Source organism: Micropterus salmoides, unplaced genomic scaffold, assembly GCF_014851395.1.
Source record: "Micropterus salmoides isolate LMB-PRFRI ecotype aquatic unplaced genomic scaffold, ASM1485139v1 Ms_hic_scaffold_7, whole genome shotgun sequence".
Lineage (NCBI taxonomy): Eukaryota > Metazoa > Chordata > Actinopteri > Centrarchiformes > Centrarchidae > Micropterus > Micropterus salmoides.
Genome location: NW_024044459.1, coordinates 5,314,929 through 5,336,196, shown reverse-complemented (window position 1 = coordinate 5,336,196; position 21,268 = coordinate 5,314,929). Strand labels below are relative to the sequence as shown.

The 21,268-nt window shown below is 41.8% G+C and overlaps 1 protein-coding gene across 4 annotated transcripts in view; it reads right to left on the bottom strand.

Annotated features, from left to right (window-relative positions):
- Positions 1 to 21,268, bottom strand: part of unc5db (unc-5 netrin receptor Db) — a 191,026-nt gene that overhangs the window by 55,359 nt on the left and 114,399 nt on the right. For all 4 annotated transcript variants that reach the window (XM_038703670.1, XM_038703669.1, XM_038703668.1 and 1 more), the window contains exons 4-6: positions 21,037 to 21,140; positions 5,462 to 5,642; positions 4,516 to 4,683 (exon numbers count right to left, since the gene is read on the bottom strand). In XM_038703670.1, coding sequence (XP_038559598.1) covers positions 4,516 to 4,683; positions 5,462 to 5,642; positions 21,037 to 21,140 — 453 coding nt within the window. The remainder of the gene's footprint in view (positions 1 to 4,515; positions 4,684 to 5,461; positions 5,643 to 21,036; positions 21,141 to 21,268) is intronic.

Below are 21,268 nucleotides of genomic sequence, written 5' to 3'. Positions count from 1 at the left end.
TTCATGTCTAGTTTCTTAAATTGGCTAGACACCAGGTCCTAATTAATTTGTTTTAGTGAAATCTTTGCAGCTAAGTAGACGTCACTTTATAATTTTGTGCCCCTTTCTTTCTTGATTCAGCCAATTGTTCCAAACACACCAGAGGATTTTGTTTCTATAAAACAACCTTCAAAAAAAGCTGTAAATGTATTTTTATTTTTTATGAACTTGCTATAGGTTTAGCCCCTGCCATGTTACATAAACTGGGAATAGATAGATAGAAACCAATGGATATTTATATAACAGCATACAAAATTGCAAAAAAGATTGTTAATTCAGCTTTAAGATCGAACATAACTGTCTTGGCTTCAAGCCTCTGCCCTGGCTTCCTGGTTTTACTCAGTCTTATCAAGTCTGTCTGTACTGTGTGCATGCAGAGCCCATCGAAGAAACATCGTTGACTGTTTTATCTCTTTAAGCTACAACACCATGATCTTTAAAATCTAAAGAGTCAAACTGAGACGGAAAGATTGAACACACGTCATAAAACCATAGGTCAAAGTCATCTTGTATAATTCTTCCCTGATCTGTATATAATTTAAAAAAAACAAAGCAAAAGCTGTCATTTTGTTGCACTACTGTACAACTTTATTGTCCCATGAATCCAATATAAAGATCAAAAAACGTAAATTATAACTATAGTAAATAATTAAAGCCCTGTATAAAACGTCACTTCAAAAGGTGGAAAACCTTTTTGGGGATATTTTCAGGTGCCTATTTGGTGTGTTAGAGAGTATTTATATGTGAAAGACAGCTGGAATCCCTCAAAGTAAACCACAATGTCCATGTTCGTTGTTAAGAGGGACCATGTCACCAAGTGGATTCGTGCAGCTCAATTAATGTACTGACTATTTGACTGTTGCAGTTACAGGATGAGTGCACAAATCACTACTTCTTTTCATCTTTGACACATGTCTTGCAACTCTACACTTCAGAGGGCAACAGGATGATGATTGATATGTGTAAGAAATCTCAATTTACTATAAAAAAATATGGTAAACGATTGTGTTAATGTCTATCTGTGCCATGCTAAAATGGTAGCACAAGAAGAGAAGAGTCAAAAAGTCAGCTGACTCTCTCAGCAATGTCAAAGACACAGCGACATCTACTTAAAGTTTGCTATTATTAGCCACCATAAACCACTGGTCATACCAAACCAAATCAGTTACTGCCACTCTCAGTACGAGAGATTATGGTAGCTGGTTAGGTTTAGATGTCATTGCCACAGATACACAGTGGGACTACATGGTACACAATCTGTATTTGGCTTAGTTTTAATCACCTGTTCTCCACTAGCACTTTAGTCTCCCCAAAATGAGCTTCATTTCTATCAGTATTCTCGTCTCTCTTTGCTGTTTCTTGTTAAGTGGCTATCTGCCTTGTCATGGTGCCGGCCCCTGACCTCATCCATCCTCCATGCTCTCCCTGCACTCAAACCATCATTAAGACAATGTTCTGGGCTGGCTTGTCAAAACTGGAAGGGCTTGTCAGTCAGCAGCTCAGGCAGCCTACACTTCACTCCTGTCTGCATATCCTTCCTCCCACAAAGACATGGATCAACCCTGATAACACCCGCTTTCCTCCCTGCTGCATCAGTTACTTCAGTCATTCTGTGAGGCCTCCAGGTCATGGTGGTGGCACAAGTCTGCTTATCTGTGCTTAAATCCGTATTCCTCTTCTTTTGTACTGAATTATTTTGAACCCCACACTGCAAACATAACCCATCCTCCACCTACTCTTAAGGCTGCATTTAAGGTTGACAGCTTTAATTGGCAGTGAGAGGCAGCTAGTTGAATACTTCTGTACCCGCACATTAGTCAGGGTCTAGAAATTCCATTTTTTGTTTCAGACTGCAAGCCAGAAAGTGAGTTTTGAAAGCCATACATTGGAGCACCTTTAAAAGCAAAAGCTGAGTTATTGTTATTGATCCCACCTCATCAGAGTTTTTCCTGCACAGAAGTCCAAGGCAGCTGACAGTGTCATTTTCTGTGCCACCTTCATAAAAAGATGCATATCGCTGGAAATTTTAACTAGAAACTGTGTAGGTGCATAAATAAAGCTTGGGTGTAAAAGTTGGGAAACCACGATCCGATTTATTTCCCAGATCTACTTTTTTTTAGTAAGGTATTTGAGGAAAACACAGACAGCACCCAAAAACTTGTTCCTGGCCAGTGAAATGGCTTTATGTATACAATTTATGGATACAATTTGCCTTTATCCTGACTGTAGTAGGGGCTTGTTAATTACAAGGTAGTCACGCCCTACAGCATACCCTGCTTTATCATCTATTTTCCTCTAATTTACTAATTGAACATCATGCTGTATTGAAGAAGACTTTAAACTAGAGATTGAGACCATAAACTCATTTGAAAAGTGTTTACTGAGGTAATAAATCAAGTGAGAAGTAGAGTCATTTTGTCATTGACTCGACTGCAATAAGACTTTTTGCAACCAGTGGAAAATGTATTATGTCATGCGCAGCACGGTGGCCAAGACCATACAGAGATTCAACAGGACAGGTTTCACTCAGAAAAGGCCTCACCAAGGTTGACCAAAGAAGTTGAGTGCAATCCAGAGGGTGTCTTTGGGAAATAGACGTATGACTGCTGCCAGCATTGCTGCAGAGGTTGAAGGGCTGGGGGGTCAGCCTGTCAGGCTGTCGTCCCAGAAGGAAGCCTCTTGTAAAGATGATGCACAAGAAAGCCCGCAAACAATTTGCTGAAGACAAGCAGACTAAGGACATGGATTACTGGAACCATGTCCTGCGGTCTGATGAGACCAAGATAAACTTATTTGGTTCAGATGGTGTCAAGCATGTGTGGCAGCAACCAGGTGAAGAGTACAAAGACAAGTGTGTCTTGCCTACAGTCAAGCATTGTGGTCTGGGGCTGCATGAGTGCTGCCGGCACTGGGGAGTTACAGTTCATTGAGGGAACCATGACTGCCAACATGTACTGTGACATACTGAAGCAGAGCATCATCCCCTCCCTTCAGAGACTGGCCCGCAGGGCAGTATTCCAACATGATAACGACCCAAACACACCTCCAAGACGACCACTGCCTTGCTAAAGAAGCTGAGGGTAAAGGTGATGGACTGGCATGCATGTCTCCAGACCTAAACCCTATTGAGCATCTGTGGGGCATCCTCAAACGGAAGGTGGAGGAGCTCAAGGTCTCTAACATCCGCCACCTCCGTGATCTCGTCATGGTGGAGTGGAAGAGGACTCCAGTGGCAACCTGTGAAGCTCTGGTGAACCTCACTTTTGTGAGACACTGGAGATAGATAGGTCGGGAGTCTCTACAGGGTGTTTTATTTTGAAAACTGACTTAATTCTCTATGCTGTTCTGTGACTTCCTGCCTGGTTCGATCTGTTCTGTGCTGCTCGATGCGGCTGGCGGTAAAAATAGACCTGCCAACTATTCTCTGCGGAGCGGAGAGGAGATGCGCTTCTGGTACGCGCTGCGGCCTCATCTGGTGGACTAGAAAGCATTGAGTATAATGGCCGTGATTAGCTCCGGCAACCGTGGCGCAGCTGTAATGCGCCGTAGCCTGATTTTACTGAACATAGACTGTTTATGCTGCTCCCTGATAAAAGAAAAATGTTTCTGATACCTGTTCAGCAAAACGGATTTACATGTGTTAACCTGTTGCTCAGAAGGTGCCTGTTATGATCGTGGCTCTGGACAAGCTAGATAAAAGGTAATGCCCTGGCAGTGGCAAATAGCTTTGGTTTTATATTGTTGTTATAAGTTGAGATTTACAAGAAATATTTTATTGCTACTGTGCAAAGGGAATACTGCTGGTAAAAAGCACCTTATTTGTTAGCACTTTTGTGTATGTAGCAGTACATTTAAATTAAAGTGCACAATACACTACTTTAGAATAACAATGCGATTAATCGCAGAAAATCATGCCATTAATCGCGATTAAAAATTTTAATCGTTGCCCAGCACTGTGTATTTTGCATCATAATTCTCCTGTTCTTCTTTTTCTCTCTCTAGCAGGATCAGTCCAGTGGTGCAGGGATATCAGTTCACAATGGCTCTGTCCCTTGCAGTCTTTATTATTGGGTATCTGTAATGCTCATGAGGTGGGAATTTAAGCCTATTCAAGTCAGTTAAGTCACTCTGGATATCAGCAAGGGACATATGTCATGACTGACATGTTAATGTGGGCAACATGCTGTAATAGTGCAAAGTGCCTTAAAAAGACCTGGCAGCACAGGATGTCATCTAAAAACATAAATGAAAGGAAAACTGTTCCAGATAATTAACAATTAATAACTTGTCTTCCACTAATATAATTAGTAAATGAAATATGAAGATTGTTTTGTCATTTTTGGCAGCCTGTCGTAATCTTTAAATATTCAGCTTAATGACTCTCAGACAAGCATTAATAACTTTTGACACCTAGAGAAAAGTAACTTGTGAGTGTGATGTTTCTATACAGAAACTCAGAATTTAAGTGGAACTGACTTGGGCAGAGTGCGTTGCAGGTGATCTTCTGTACAGACATGCCCTCGCAGAAAGCCCCGCCATTGAGAGGCGCCGGGTTAGTACAGGTTCGAGATCGCTTCTGGACACCTCGCCCACATGGCACATTACAGGCCGACCACTCCGTCCACAGGGACCAGCCGCCGTTCACTGTAGGGAGTTCAACAAAGTCAGAGAAGAAGAGGAAGTGTGAGTGCACAAAACACACATTGCTTTTCTAGAACTCTGGCATAGTTAAATACTACCATTACAACAGAAGCTGGGGTTATTAATGATTATGCAGGCTCCGAGGCACCGCAAGGCAACAATGCATAACGGCTGGAGCAGATTGAGCACAGCACATTCATTGTGGTGGATATACAGCTCCCTCTTTCCTAATTGCCAGTTCAATGTTCCCTGCACTTGGATTAAGATAAAGACGTGGAACTGTGTGAAAGCAAAGAAAACAGCCATTAAACGGAATTGCCATTTCTGAAGGCGACACTGACTCATACTGGTTGACAGGTTGGAGTCGACCACTTGACTGAAGCAGTTTACTCCATGATCTCTCTCTAACGTGTGTAGAAACTAAATATGTAGCAGCGCTATCAGAGCTGGTGAACCCGCATTGCTGGGAGGCCTCTGGCAAATAAATACTTAATAAGCAACACTCCTTTTAAATGAGATTAAGACACAGTGGCTTATTTCCTTTCATAAAGTACACATTGATTTTAAATGAGAGGCAGTAAATTGAGTCTTTGAATAATACATTCATCGAAATAAAGAGGAAACATTGGTCTTCAGTGGAAAGATGGGGATGGGTCTCTTAATCACTTGTGTAGGGGTGCAGGAAACCAAACAAATTGATCTGAAGTGCCATGTAAACAGAGTGTCAGTACACTGTAATGTGTTGTAACAGGCAATAACAGTAGCTGGGAGGACGGCATACCAAAGACTATCACAGTGGCTGTGGCACTGCGTCTCTTTGCCACAATGTTGCTGGCCAGGCAGGTGTAGTTGCCCGAGTCGGATAGCCGTGCCTCGTTGATGATGAGGTTGTGGTCTGCACGGGTGTCGATGTTGTCATCAGTCAGGGAACTCAGCAGCTCTTCATTTTTTAGCCATTCCACCTGTACAAGAGAGGTGATAAAGGGCAGAGATAATAAACAATTTTGCAGAAAAACCTCACATATCCATTCTAAAACATAAACCGAATATTAAAGGATCGTTTTGGTTCATCACAACCTGGGTCTTGTGTTTGGTGGACGGAGTTTGACAGAAGAAACACGAGAAGTCGGATGATGAGACAGATAAGCAACAATTATTTATAAGATTATCTAAACCACTTTTTTTTGGGTAAAGTAAGCATCCCTGAAATGTCGACAAAAATAGTAAGTAATGTGAGTCATAATTTTGCCATAAATGTTTACTATAAATGTTTAAAAAAATGCTGCACTGACGACTATAGTTCATCAAAAATGTGTCTATAAAACAAGATAACCGTAATTTTTTGACAGCGGATCAGTTTGAAATATTGTAGGGAGTAATGGAACAGTTGTGAGGAGCCATAGTGAGCTGTCTGATGAGGAGCTGCAGGCGACAGGCTGCACACCTCCAACTTCTCAGCAAGTTAACCAACTCGTTTCAATGTGCCCTGCTGTTCGCAGACTCATGCCGTGTGCAGCATAAAATCAGATCACGGTTGCTCACAGAATGATGGAAAAGGCCAATTATTGCCTGACTTCTGAATTAAAACAGAAACAGTTTGTGCTGCCTCCAGAATTCTGTGACCTGTAGTATTTAGCCGCTCTTGCTGTTAGGCATACCACCAGTAACCACGGGTGTCGCTAAATCAACTAGGACTGAAATCTTAACAATTACAACTTTAAATCTTATCTGATTGTTCGACCCCCGTGTTTCACGTGGAGCACCACTCCCGGAGATAGCTGTCGGATTGGGCTTGGAGCTTTATAACAGAAAGCCTGCGTTACAAACTGGAGGCATGGAGTCTGAGCTATGTGACAGTTTGCCAAGCACGGAGGGTCTAATGAAATATGCTACTGAGTTGCATCATATGAAATGTGGGATCCAGTATTTTTGGAGTTTGATGCAAATGGGAACTGACAGTCAGGATATCTTGGCCTCTGACACACTGATTTTGAACTTCTCTGTCACCCAGCTTCACAAAAGTGCAGTACAAAATTGCTAGTGGCTGTTAGTCAACTAGTAATGAATAAAGACTCTTAAAGCATTCCATTAACACAGCAGTAGCTTTAGTACTATTGCAAATTTGCTTGGTTTGCCCAAATAAAAATCTGGTGTCAGTTGTCTGTCTCTTGTTTCCTCCTGTCTCTCAGTTTTGGAACTCACTCACGGATTGAGTGGTTTTCCAAATTTTGAATCACATTATGCATCAGTTTGCCAATTTCAAATGTGGCAGCTTTAACACAAGTGCTATCAGCGTCAATATCAGTGACAGTGCCGCTAATCTGGCAGCTGGAGGTCTCTTTCTGTTTGCAGGGTTACCAGTGCACTCGATGCAAACGATGGTTTTGACATGCACCACTGACAGCGAATGATGCGATGACTTCTGAATGATGTCAGGTGTCACAGGTGAAACCATTCACTTCAGTCAAATATGGCTAGGAAGTAGAATAGCAGAAATAAATCTATGTATACTCAATGTCCATATTCTAAAGCCCCATTCTGACTGGATTTTTTCCCCCAGGGGAGGTGGGGTGATTTTAATATTATCTGTCCTTTTCAGTGATGTTAATCCCATCCTTAATTTTCCTTCCTTTCATTAATCTTGGTACAATGCCATGAATGCCTTTGAGGGTAGACTGAGATCAGTAATGCAGTCAAGAGGAGGCTATGATGGCAGGCTTCCCCCCCCCGCCTTTGAGTGTTGCCATTCGGAACAGTTTTAAACACAAGATTTGCCCAAACTAATTAGTTTCAAGCATGCTGAACCCTTAAGTCTCACCTTTTCAGAAGATGCAGATCTCAAATTTGGACTCAATCCCCTTAAAACTGTAGTGATACACACATAACTGATACAGGTCCCACACGGCTGTGATTACCAAAGCTAGGCAGCCCAACCACGGACACTAAAGTCATTAGGAAGTCAAAAGAAGCACTATAACCAATTACCAGCAACAGAGAGGAAAACTAATTATGAATTACAAACTTAGTGACGCTTTAGCGCTTCTACCCTGGTAAAGGAGTTGCATCGCCGCGTTTGCAAATTACATTCATAGTGTGGCAGAATGGGTCGGGCTGATGGATTTATAGGAAGCGCACAGGCACCCTTTATAATAAAAAACACTCACAGGCTGGATGCAAATAAGAAGCCTGTGGGCATGCAAAGACTGGGTAACTAGAAATGACATACAGACCTGGGGGATGATGGATTGTAGCTATATATATTGACACGAATAAAAATGATAATGAACATCATAACATAGTAATCATTTCTCACATCCAGTATTTTTTCACACCTATTTGAGTCAATTGCACCAATGTTAACGGGAGTGGGAATTTTTCTTTTTCGACAGAGAGGAGCACATTACTGTTACGACTGCTGAAGCCTCGGTTTTTCCCCGTTTGCCTTGAAGAAAACTTGGAGGCCGATCTTCAAACACTCGCAGATTCTTCTCTACAATTAAAAGATAGCCTTTAGCGCGGGTTTCATCAGAAGTAAAGCGCTTAGCATCGCTGATAGATAAGGAAATAGAGAGACAGAGCACTGGGAGACGGAGTCTAATTTCTCATGATTAAAGTCCTTTGTCACTGAATGGGTGACCTAAGTGGTGGCACCTCCACCATCCGACTCTTTATGTATTTATTTCAATTTTATCCTGGGAAATTTGTGACTTGAAAGAGGCAATTAACGTGTTGCACGAGCCGGCCCTTGCAGTGTTTGGGGCCATGCTGCACATTAGCTGTCTGTCTGCCGCTAACAGCCCTTGGGTAATGATGAAAAGATTCAGTGAGCAGAAGGGAAGAGAGAGAAACACACACAAAGGAAAGGAGAGAGAGAGAGAGTGAGAGAGACACAGAGAGAGAGAGAGAGAGAGAGAGAGAGAGAGGGAAAGGGGGGGAGGTGGTGGGAGAAAAAAAAATGAAGGGACAAATACAAATTAGCCTGGCAAGTATGTGGCAGAGGATGTGAGAAATGAATTGCCTAATTGGCACATTTGTTTCAATTAGGATGTGGTCATCAGTGTCAGCCTTGACGGAGGGGTTTCCAGGCAGGGCCCCACATCAGGGCTTCCTCGCTGTGATTTCAATACTCGGACCGCCCCTGAAGGTCACCTCCTCCAGCCCCACACAGCAGCCAGGTCCTCTTATCTACTTAAGTACACACACACATGCACACAGCTCATTCAGATGACATTTGCTGATGATTAGATGCTGAGAAATGTGGCGGTTGAGGGGCAATTAGAGGACAGAAGATGTAATGTAATGGGTGACACTGCAGCCATCATCTAGACTTATGAGGAGAGTGCTGAAGACCTTGCCAGCTGACGCATTTTTCCCTGTGTGCCTCATCGCCCACTCCTAGGTCTAATGGTCATTTGATGTCAAGGTGACGCAGTACAAATGGTGCTTTTCGGTGCTATAAGGAGAAAAATCTGTCTGCTGAGTCATGCTTAGGTGTCACAATTTACCATGATCTCTTCCCTTCGGGCAACCTTCAGTCGCCTGTGGCGAAGCCGGCATGAGCATCAGAACTTTTTTTAATTTCTGAGTATCTCATCAGTGCAATTACATGGATTAAGTGTCTCCGTAAGGCATACCCCGGGGACCGGGGGACGCCGTCTGGGCCCGCTGAGCAGCATATCAGAAACGATACTGCATGGAGCATGGAGCTAATCCATCGGACGGATTCCTCCGGCAACCAATCAGCAGCAGCATTTCTTAAAGGAAGGCATGCTCATTGCCTGCACACGCACACACACACAGATACCGCAGACACTTTGAACTCTGCATGGCTCAATGTGTTCATGCGAAAGGCAAGCCCGACAGCAGCAGGTAGAGTCGGAGGGAGCTATCTGCGGCTCAGCTGTGCTCTCCCGCTCCGGAGGTTAATCAGAAAAGATACGGGGAGAACACAAAGTGGGCCTGCGTCGCCCATCCGCCTCCCCTGTTGCTTCCCAAATGCCACCTCGCCTCCCCTTCGAGCTATGTGGCACTGCATTACAATTCCACCCCGATCTGTCTTATCTTAACGAAATAAATAGAGGGAGCTCCCGTTTTCGGTCTGGGCTGGAGGAGGATGTAATTGCTCAGCTTAATAATGAAGCTCATCATCTGCTCTGTAGGAGACTTTCTCTGACCTATGAGAAAATAACAGAGGCGCTCGGCAGCAGGATCGGAGAATAGAAACAAGTGCAGAGGAGGCAGGAGGTGGGACAGAGTTAAATGCTAACTTGTTTTGGAGTAGCATGGCAAATGTCTTTGTGAAGCTCAACAGAGAACAGCTTGTATCACAGTGCAGAAGCATTTAGTTGATTCCCCTTTGTGTTGTAGCCTAGGCTGTCTACCTGAGCTACTGTAGATCAAGGGGATTCATCTTGGATTAAAGGCTTTCATTCAGGGAAGTTGAAATTGGCTTCCAGTTTGGCTCTTCATTTCACACTTTCTCTCAGAGTAACCTCTCAAAAGAAACTCATTATACAGGGTTCTCATGGACTCCTTTCTCCCAGAGTTAAAAGATCTGCTCTGTATTCACACCCCCTGATATCTGTGAAGTAAAAGTGGGGGATTGGTTTTGGATCGGGAGCACCGAAGCGAAATTACAAATAAGCCGCTCCTACGTTCTATTAACCATAGGCAAATTACAGTCTCTGCTCCTTGGATACGACGTATGACGGTATTTTTGGAGCAAAACACTTGAGATTTTGCATGTTGCAATTTACACTCACAGACAATAGACAATAATGACAATACTCACACACCCGTGTCCTGAATTTGAATTAACAGAAAAGAACCACAAGTATTGTTCTGTTGATTAACTGTTGAATGGATATCTGAAGATGTCTGTGCATTAAAGATGAAGCCTGACAAAGAAATGTTTTTTTTAAATGCAGGGAGAAAATAACTGATTGATTTAACAGCATTTCAACTTGTCTAAGGTATAGAAATAACATTTGATTGTATCTATAATTGTGATATCAATGTTTACTTTTCAGCCACATTCACTAAAGTTTTAGCAGATTTATTCAATTAAAATGGTTTACATTGCAACAGTCAATAACTACGTCCAAAGGGGTCTAAAATTGACACGTTTTAGGGCCAGGGTTAGTTTTTACTCTAGGGAGAGAGACGGACAAACTCACAAAATGGAATGGAACTAAATCTTTGGATGTCTGTAATAAAGCTTTTTATTTATTAACCTCTTAACATTCCTGTAAAAATCATGCAAAACACCTATTCAAAGCATATCCAAAGTCAATTGAATGTAGTTCTTGAACCATGGTTTTGGGCTTCTCTGAAAGATAACACTCTGGAGTGTCTAACCCAAAAGTCAAAATGACTGAGTGCTACTGGAATTGATTAATATAAGTTTAAACACATTGAAACTAATATATTTTTAATTTCCGCTTGAAAATGCTTGCTAACAAATGTATGCAGACAACTATAGCTGGGACTTATTAGCTGGAGAACACTGTAGGGCCACAGGATAAAGCCTTACTTAGTCCTAGTTTAAATTTCATACCAATACCATGAAAAATGATTATTTTACACAGTCTTAGTGTATTTTTTCGAAAACAGCCCCGTCCCTTGGTGGCAAGCGGCTGCTGCTGCATCACTCTGTATTAGTTATGGTGTAGGTACCAGATGTGCTTGGGGGCCTACACCTGTAGGTAGCTTGATGCAGATGTGTTTTTTTTGCTGGTAGATCATGAACTTCCTACTTAAAGCTGGATATTGTTATTTTCAGAATTTTATTGGCTACACAAAGTGCCAGTCATCGGCACAATTGCTTGCAATTGGCTCGGCCTACCCACAAAATAAAAGGGGCTGGCCCTTCCTTACAGCGCGGACTCTCGTTGGCTATTGTAGGCTGTGAAAGGGACATGTGAGCTCCTATTGGGTCGGATTTGGTGTCACTTGAAAAGTCAGAGTTCAGTGGCTAATTTGAATACAAGCTATCGTAGTTGCTTACATTCAAATCGGAGTTATTATGGTTATAATGACATACGAGCCACGTCTGCCGGCAAATATGAAACGATGCAGCAGCTGTCCCTGGGGATTTATTGATGGAATAATGTGTTTTGGACTAAATGTTTTTTCTGGATTGGATCGTCTGGACCTTTGACAACGTGACAAGACCATTTTTGTTGGAATATAATCGACCAGTGGATTACTATGAGGCTTCACAGAGGTGCTGATTGTACCTGTTGTGGTTATTGTATCTTGAAATGGTTTGCATTGGTGGAATCACAGGGATTTTAGCCTTCAAACGGTGTATCATATGAGTATGAACTTAAAATAGCAGTCATGTGCACATACGAAAGCTGCCGCTGGGGCATGACATTGGAATGTTAATAGGTTAAGAAACATTCAATTCAGAGTTTCAAGTCCACTCCTTCAGCTCTGCATGACTTTGGGCATTGTTTGAACACGGTAAAGTGTGAAACTGGAAAAAGAAAGATCACATGCTTATATTGTTCAGATTTCAAGGTTTTAATTCAATCACATGTTTTAGCATTAAGGTCACAGTTAGTGATCGTCTACTGGACTGCATCATATTGCATTATATGTGTACCTAATAAAGTGGCCATTCAGCGTATAATCACCTCATGGCTATGGCTAACTTGCTAACATGTTAACAGCTGGCAATATACAAATCCAGCGTACACTTAGCAACATTAGCATCATAACCTGACAGATGCTTTGGTCTCTACCATACCAACTCCTTGGTTCTGATGTTGTACTAATGTATAAGCAGTAACGTGTTACTGTAATAATACTACTTTTCCCTGTAACTAGTAGAGAGGCGTTCTGTCCACAGCTGTAAGTAGCTACTGCCATTATTGTGTCACAGTCTAAGACGCAAAGAACACTGTCTTCTAGTGTAAACTCTTTGCGACCAGCAAAAAGCTTTAAACCGCGAACAGTTTTAAACTGTTTAAAAGTCAGGATTTACTTGCTTTATTTTTTTATTCCAGCTGTTGGTGTTAAGAAACGTTAGGCCTATACTACATGCTTTGTAAAAAAAACACACTCCTTGCTGCTGTTATAAATATGATATAAGTTAAAAAGCCGGGAGAGATTGTTTTGTTTGGAGGTGAAGGGGGGTGGTAGTGAAAGCAGTGTTTACCATAATTAGCCTCTACTTTGGATAATTATCAACGCCACATATCGATTTTCTATTTTTTTATTAGGCGTATTTAACCAGGCTCGCTCCTCTCTTTCTCTCGTGAACAAAGCTGCAAAGAACCTGTCCAAAGTGAGAACACCCCCCCCCCCCCTATGTAACTAGTTACTTTCATCACCCAGTAATTAGTAAAGTAATAATATTACTTTTTTTAAGGAGTAATAAGTAACTTGTAATATATCACAATTTCTGAGTAACTTGCCCAACACTGTGTATGAGTGTTCTTTAATGATTTACTTTAATGATTTGAGGGGCTGCTGTTAGTCATTTCAAATGTTTCCATGTGCGCAGTAATGTTACAGCTAATGTTGTGGGGCATTACGCAACAAAACTAAAACCTGTAATAATAAACTTGACAAGACAGACTTAGGAAACTCCAGAGGAAGCATAATGAACTTTCAGCTTCTGAAATACAAATGTAGACGCTCTGATGAAGCTCAGGTTTGATGCGGGAGGACAGCTTTACTGCAAACAGTTTCACTGTATGAACCTGGACTGTGTGTGAGACCTTTTGGATGTGCAGAAGAACACAGAACCTGAATCAACATTATATCCTGACTGATCATGTCGGCGTGTCGGAACATTTAAATAATCAGAGAAGTCACGCTGCTGTGCCTCATGGGTAAATCCCACAGCGTCTCTCTTAATGGGGAGACGCTTCATCCTTTTTCACCCAACATCCACTATTAATCAAAATCTTCATTTTTATGGCCAGCCTTACCCAATCCACTGATATCCCATAGACTGAGATCCACGCATCACTGTTACACATAGAGATATGATCCATTGTTGATATAAAAAATATTTATTAGGACAACTTTAAAGTTGTTTTGGTGGTTTATGAATGTGAAAGACTTGACCTTACTGCTGCTAAAAGTGAATTGTTCTTAGCCAGAAGTTAGTACGATGTCTATACCGAGTTGATCACTATGTCGACATCAGTACTAGTGCTCAACTGTGATTTCCATGTCAGCAGTTTAAGGTTTCCGTTTTATACCATTTTTTTCCCTTTATTGTATTTTTGAGTGAAGCGCTGTCATTCCAACATCTGTCCCTTCAGCAGGTGACGATTCGGTCTCTGGCCTCACAAATGGAGATTGCACGTATACTCCCACTTTTACTCCCATTGTTGTGGGGCATGTGGTGCAGAAGTGATTAGGAGACCTGTGACTAATGCAGACAGACAGCAGATGGTGAGGGGGGTGACGGCCCTCCAGCGGGCATGGCCACTCTAAGGAGCAGGTGAAAGCAGCTTTTCCTGTCTTTTTCTTAGTGATTTTTAAAAAAATTTACTTTTATTATTCAAGTCAGTCATGCTTTTCACTTGGATGTTGTGTTTAAAGAGGTCATACTATGCTTTTTGCCTTTTTCCCTCTCTTTTAGTGAGTTATATTTTTTGCTGTGTGCTTGTAATAGGACCCTGTACACAGGATAAGCGGTTGACAATGGATGGATGGATGTAATAGGATTCCAAAGTGAAAAAGTCCACCCCAAAGGGAGTTCCCATCTCCCACAGAAAACACTGCTCTGAACTGCCTGAAAACAGCTGGTTTGTAGTCCCTTTTCTTCCGCTTTCTTGTGACTTCACAAGAAAACACCCGTCATAATGCTCACCTAGCGGCTAGTCTGATACGCCCTTAAAAAACACTGGTGAAAAAAAACACTATGAGCAGCACGACACAGTGACAACACGTCTGCCTGCTGCCTCTCCTCTCCCTTCCAAACACTAGCTACCCTCCAGGCAGTCAGTGGACATGAAGTTGTTCCTGTGATGTAGAGACAGAGCTCAGTTAAAATTTTATGGATGAAAGATACTTTTGTTACAAATTAATAACTTACTACTCTGAAAAAGCAGTGTTTATGGCTTTTCAGGACCCGCCCAACTCTGCTTCTGATTGGCTAGTAATTCCTAACTAGGTTCTACGCATGTGCAACTCCTAAAAAAGATTATGTAGGGGTGAGTTGCATCACTGCATAGCTAAAACAGAGCACTCAACACACAGGGTGAAAAGAGGACCTGCAGCAATGTGCAGTATGACAAATAAATATGTTTTTTTATGAAAATGAAACCATGTAAACCTGTTCTGGTACAAGCCCTGAATAAGAACCTCAAAATGATAACAACCTTAACAGTGAGCTCTACTGTCATGGAGAGGTCTTCTACATGTGTTCTACAATGTGTTCATAATTTGTTGATGAGCATTGCAAAATTTAAACACAAGTTGGCGAGGGGTCCTCACATAGACAGTGGAATGGGTTTTCTGATTAATCACTGTGATGTTTTGCATTGAGTTATTAGGCCTACAATGTTTATATTAAAGGTTGAAAAAAATTATAATTTGTTTTAAAGAAAACAGAAAGGTTAAGGTAAATAACTGTAGCTTTAACTTTACCTAATGCTTTTCAACATTTCCCATACCATAACACATTTTTGCAAGTTACTGATGTTACTTTTAAATGTAAAGAACGGCCAGAGGTTCAATTATCCCACAGCAGAGATGTAGGTTTAGTTTCAGAAGACAAGCTAGACAAAAAGTGAAAAACAAAAGATGTGTGGACTTTCTGTGTTATTAATTCACTAACCCTGAAAATAATATTTTGTTTAGTAGATTAACTTCTGAACTATCTGTCCCAACATGCGCCACCAATATGAAGCTTAGGGCAATATCTTTGTAGCCTGAGAGGCAAAACCCAGGCCAAAAGAAGCTCAAAAGCACTCATGCCTACTCACAAAGCTAAATATTGCAGTGAGCGCTAGGTACTAATGGAAGCCGACCTAGATGAATATATCAACATTTTTACCAACCATATCTTCCTTCATCTGGATGTTGGCAGCTGGTAACACTTGAGAGGGACAAAAATGGGATTTTGGAGAGTGAGAGGGACATGTCTATCCCCAGTGGAAATTACACCCTTGTACCACAGCAACTCGACTCAATCCTTTATGAATATGTTATGATCGCTACTTACAGTGAGTGATAAAATATGCATTGCTGAGAACCACAAAGAAGAAAATTTGATGTTCATACAGGAAACAGCTACTTTATGCTTTTTTCAGACTGGTAATGAAATTAGAATTAGTAGCAAAACCTCCTATTTTAGAAATACCAAATGCATACTGTAAAACATTATTTCCAGTGGGTATTCTAAAGGGCTATTTTTGCAGTGTTACATATTGCAAATGAGAAGTTGATTAAGTGAACTCTCAAAAATGTGTTTTGCTTATTACTCCTTGATTTGGATGTTTGAGCTTCACTTAGGATTTTTCTAAGACAGGCTAGTGAAGTCTTCTTAATGTGCACTAAAAAACACATAAAGAGGATCTTTTAATGGCCAGTATGAACAGGAGGAATGATTACTGCTTAGATGTTCAAATGGACCCCTGAGTGTTGTTTTGAGACTTGACAGACTTGAACATTTGTAAGCCTCTCCTTGAAATCTCAGTTTAACACCTGCACATACGAGGTGATTTTGTGACATCGTAACCAGTTTGAAGCTTTGTGGTACAGTATGTAACTTAAACAAGTGTGGTGTGGGAATTTGAAACCTCCAGGGCACATACGCTGAGAATGGACTTTTCAATGAAGTGGGAGACATCTTGCCTCTTGTAGGGCCCTTTGGAATGAACAATATTTACTTATTTATAGATTTTTCAATGAGGAAGAAGGAGTAGATGTAGCTTTAACAAAGTAAGTGAACTTTGTTATGGAAACACCATGTCAGACTATTTTTACATGTCTGCAGAGGATCTTAGAAAGTGCTTAGCATTTGCTTGGGCCAGCTTCTCAAATGTAAGGATTTGCTGCTTTTCTCTCTGGGCATTGGTTGGTTCGATAGAAAAAACAGAACACATTTAAACATCCACTCAGGTCATCGGAAACCATAACGAGAATTGTCACTATGTTCTGATATTCTATAGAGCCAATGATTAATTGAGAATTGACTGAAAGCTGAAAGTGAAATGAACACTAGAAAAACATCTCAAATGTTGCTTAAGAACAGCCTAATGGGACAAGTAACTGGATGGAAAGAATGGCCGCAAACTGCAGTGTTGCTAGAAATATATCTACTGTGGCATTTCTCTCATGCAAATAAAGACCTCCCGAGTCAAGGAGACATTCCTGCCAAGTGTCTGACTCTTGCTTAAATAAACTCTTGTAACCACATGATACAAAATGATTCCACTGTGAGTGACTGGAGACTCATTAGCTTATCCTGACATCCTTGCTGACGAGGATGATTTCCAAACACACCATTCAGAGGCACAGTGTTTAGGCTGCACTCCAAAACCGCAGGCCTACACATTCTATTGGGAGTGCGCCGTGTTTGCTACAGTAGCATCCATCCTGCAGCTGCACTCTGAAACCTTACACCACCACACTCATGGATGCCATCTCAATATTTTATGGACGAGGTGCGCTGATATCGACTGGGCTGAGAATATCCACCATGCGCTTTCTCTACATTATTCACTCCCACCTCTTATGGCTGGGCTCATTTGTGTTGACAAAGGACTAGATGGGAGGCTGTGATTCGGTCTGTACCACTCAGATTCAACTATTTTTATCCCCACTGAGGACTCTGTGGCACTGGAATCACATCATTCCTCCATTTCTATGTTGAATCATTTATATAGCACACGGTTGACCTCTACTTATAAATGTTCTGTGCACACATCAATTACTCATCCATTGTTCATACTGATTATCACCGGGCCAAATATAGAATGAGACAGCATTTAGAAATTTAGGAATGTGCATATGGCGACATCTTTTCACAGAGACATTTAAATGCTATATTTGCCCCACAAGTGAGTCTCTCAGGGTGATCACACAGTGAGAAACATCTGTTCTCCGTCTCACTGGGAGCCACCATTTAAGTTGCCACCAGGCGTGATTTAAATGCCAAAAGCAATTAGAACAATTCACATCTAAGTTTTAGTTGGTTTCATCCTGTGTTCTTGTTTTTACTTTAAGAGGATGGGAGTATGGTCTAGACCTGCTCCACATGAAAAGTGCAACACGGTAACTACTCTCACTTTACTGATCGCTTTGGAGACATTGGATCTGTGTTCAGTACTGCTGATGCAAACAGAAACTTTCCTGCTGTTGCTGCTTCAAATTAAAAGCTTTCCACGGGCAAAAAGGCAGAAACTAGATGTGAAAAAATATTTAAAAATAAAAACGAGGCTTTCCAAAAAAACGATAACTAACTAAAAGTGTATTGTAGGTTTGCAAAATTAACTAAAATAATCTAAAATATAAGAGTAAATGTCCTTAGTTTTCGCTTTTTTATTTATTTATTTCATAGGACCTAAAAAAGCCTATATTTCGAGTGGATATGAAGACAGGGGAACTGGCGTTGCCGGACTAGCAGTTCAGCGGTGCAAAAATAAAAACTAAGGAAAAACCTATGAAGATTCTCAGTCATCCAGGTCATAGTTATCCAACGAAGGTTAAAGTCAAGGGCAACTGGACTTGGTTGGAGATACTGGAAGATGTTTCGTCCCTCAGGACTTCTTCAGTTCTGACTGACTGGCAGGGAAACTCAGCTATTTAACCTCAGTGGGGTCGTTTGCCAGGGTCATCGATACTGCTGGTTCGTTAGTGCTCCTGGTTGCTTTAATGACTGTCTAAACTCTGTGTTGAGCCATGCGTTTGTGTAGTGGTTTAGTGGTTATATTGGGGAGACTAAACAACCACTACACAAACGCATGGCTCAACACAGAAGGGCCAACTCCTCAGGTCAAGACGCTGCAGTCTACTTACATCTGAAGGACAGAGGACACTCGTTTGAGGACCACCAGGTGCACATTTTAGACAGAGAAGATGGATGGTTTGAAAGAGGTGTCAAGGAAGCCCATCTACACCCGCGTTGAGAAACCGTCATTGAACAGAGGAGGGGGTCTACGCCACCACTTATCCCCCACTTACAATGCTGTCCTTTCATCTCTTCTCAGGAAACTCAACAACACGCATTCTCAGGTGAAGATGCCAACGATGGTCGTTCAGTCTTGGCCACCGGTAGTCCTAACGACTAAGTATCGATGACCCTGGCAAACGACCCCACTGAGGTTAAATAGCTGAGTTTCCCTGCCAGTCAGTCAGAACTGATGAAGTCCTTTGAGGGACGAAACGTCTTCCAGTATCTTCAACCAAGTCCAGTTGCCCTTGACTTTAACCTTCGTTGGATAAGGAAAAACCCAAAACTATAATAACCTTGGTGACTATTCCCCTACTATGGAAAACCCTATTATTGCGTTAGAACAATACAATAGGAGCTGTCCCATACAGATCACCACGATACATGCAAACATTATGCTCTTTAACGATGACTGTGTTCACATTAATATGCCAGTTATGGTCAGGTTTTTTGGAGTATTTGTGCATGTAAACATCTTATAGCCGTTTTTTACTGAAGAAGTGTGTGAATGTTGTGGGTCTACCGAACGTGCATTCATCCTGCTTTGGATAGTTCAATTGATTTCCATTCCAAACAGAGATGCTTGGTTAGCAAATTAGAACTGCACTCAATTGTTATTTCCATTTGAGATCATTTTACATGTAAAAACTAGGGCTGGGCACGTTAACGCATTATTATCGCCTTAACACATTAATTAATTAAAGGCGACAATGATTTTATCGCACGTTAAGTTTTTATTATTATTATTTTGAAAAGTTTCACTGGCTCTGAATACACATACAGTCAAACCATGGGTCACAGGCAGGGTGGGATGCTGATCAGCCTGCAAATCACCCACCCAAACAAGCAGCGGAGGGAGGCTTCGGCAGACTACAGTGGATGCAGCGTGTGGGAGAAGTAGATAAATAAAAGCAAGACAAGTGATCAAATGCCATAGCGAAGTGGATAGCTACACACTGCATGCTGGTTAGGATTGGGGAAGATGTCGGTCTTAGGAACATTCCGTAGTCACTTGACCCCGCGGGGTTGCTCCGCGCTCCTCAGGTGATTTCAGACAGGGACACAACGCTCCGCGAGTGAACAGCAGGCGCTCTGTGCATCACATACAAAAAGTCCAAGACAACTCAACTTTGACAGCGGACGGGCGTGTGCGTGAGGCGCCCACTTCACCTCACTCTGACAGGGACACTTGCTACTGAACATAGACTGTTTGCTGCTCCCTGATAAAAGAAAAATGTTTCTGCTGAAACCTGTTCAGAAAATAAATCAAACACATTTATAAATGTTAACCTGTTGCTCAGAAAGTGCTTGTTATGATGTTATGATCGTGGCTGTGGACTAAAAAGTAATGCCCTGGCAGTGGCAAATAGCTTTGGTTTAATGTTTACATTAAAGAAAACTTTTTTATCGCTACTGTGTAAAGGGAAAACTGCTGGTAAAAAGCACCTTGAGTGTTTGCAAACCACATGTTATTGCACTTTTGTGTATATAGCAGTACATTTAAATTAAAAGTTCACAATACAAACTCCGCACTACCATACAAAGGGTGAACTATATCTTTGCTCTTATCCTCCACTGCCGATGATCAGATTTAGAAGTTAAATCCAGTGGTAAACGCATCAGAATCTTGAACAGCCAGTTTTAATTCTCAGCTGAGTCATGTATACAGGGAGGTTTCTCGTGACACATCATTCCATATATGATCCACACCGAGAAATGACAAACTGGGATACTCGTGTGCATGTAAATGAACTCAATAAGCAACCAAGACTCCAGACTAGCAAATGATATCTGGTATCTTTCGTAGACAATGTATTAGATGGAATGATGCAATGTATCCACAGTATGTTGCAACCAACAGACACAATGATGAGATTCCCTTTCATGGCTTTTATGTCTTCGCCAACACACAGTAGGAGCTGCTTATGGATCAAACTACAGAATCCAGTACAGACACCTCCACCGAAGAATCCTCTTCATCTCAGTTGGTTACCTCACTTTAGAACCAACAACGCTCTCTAAATGTTTAGGTGCAGTTATCGGTGGTCTCCAACACACGTATATAAACCTTTTAAAGGTCAGAGAAAGCAGAGCTGAGGTAGAATCGGTGGAGAGTTACTTGGGCAAAATAAAGACGGCCCCTCTGATACAGATCTTCTCTGCTCAGTGGGAGTATCTTTTGGGAGAGGAGGGGCGAGGAGCAGCAGCCTTACCTCCGCCACAGGCACTCCCTCTGGAGGGCGACAGTGCAGAACGATCATGCCGTTGATTGGCACCTCCTTCCCCTGGGGGTCCTGTTCAAAGTTTTTCCTCAGGTCTGTGTGGGGAGATAAGAGGCAGCTGTCAGGTGTCAAGTGTTACGGTCAGGCTGGCCTCAATCCTCTTCAGCAACTAACACTCCGGCTCTGCACGCCGCGACCTTCAAAACCCGCTGCAGCCCATATA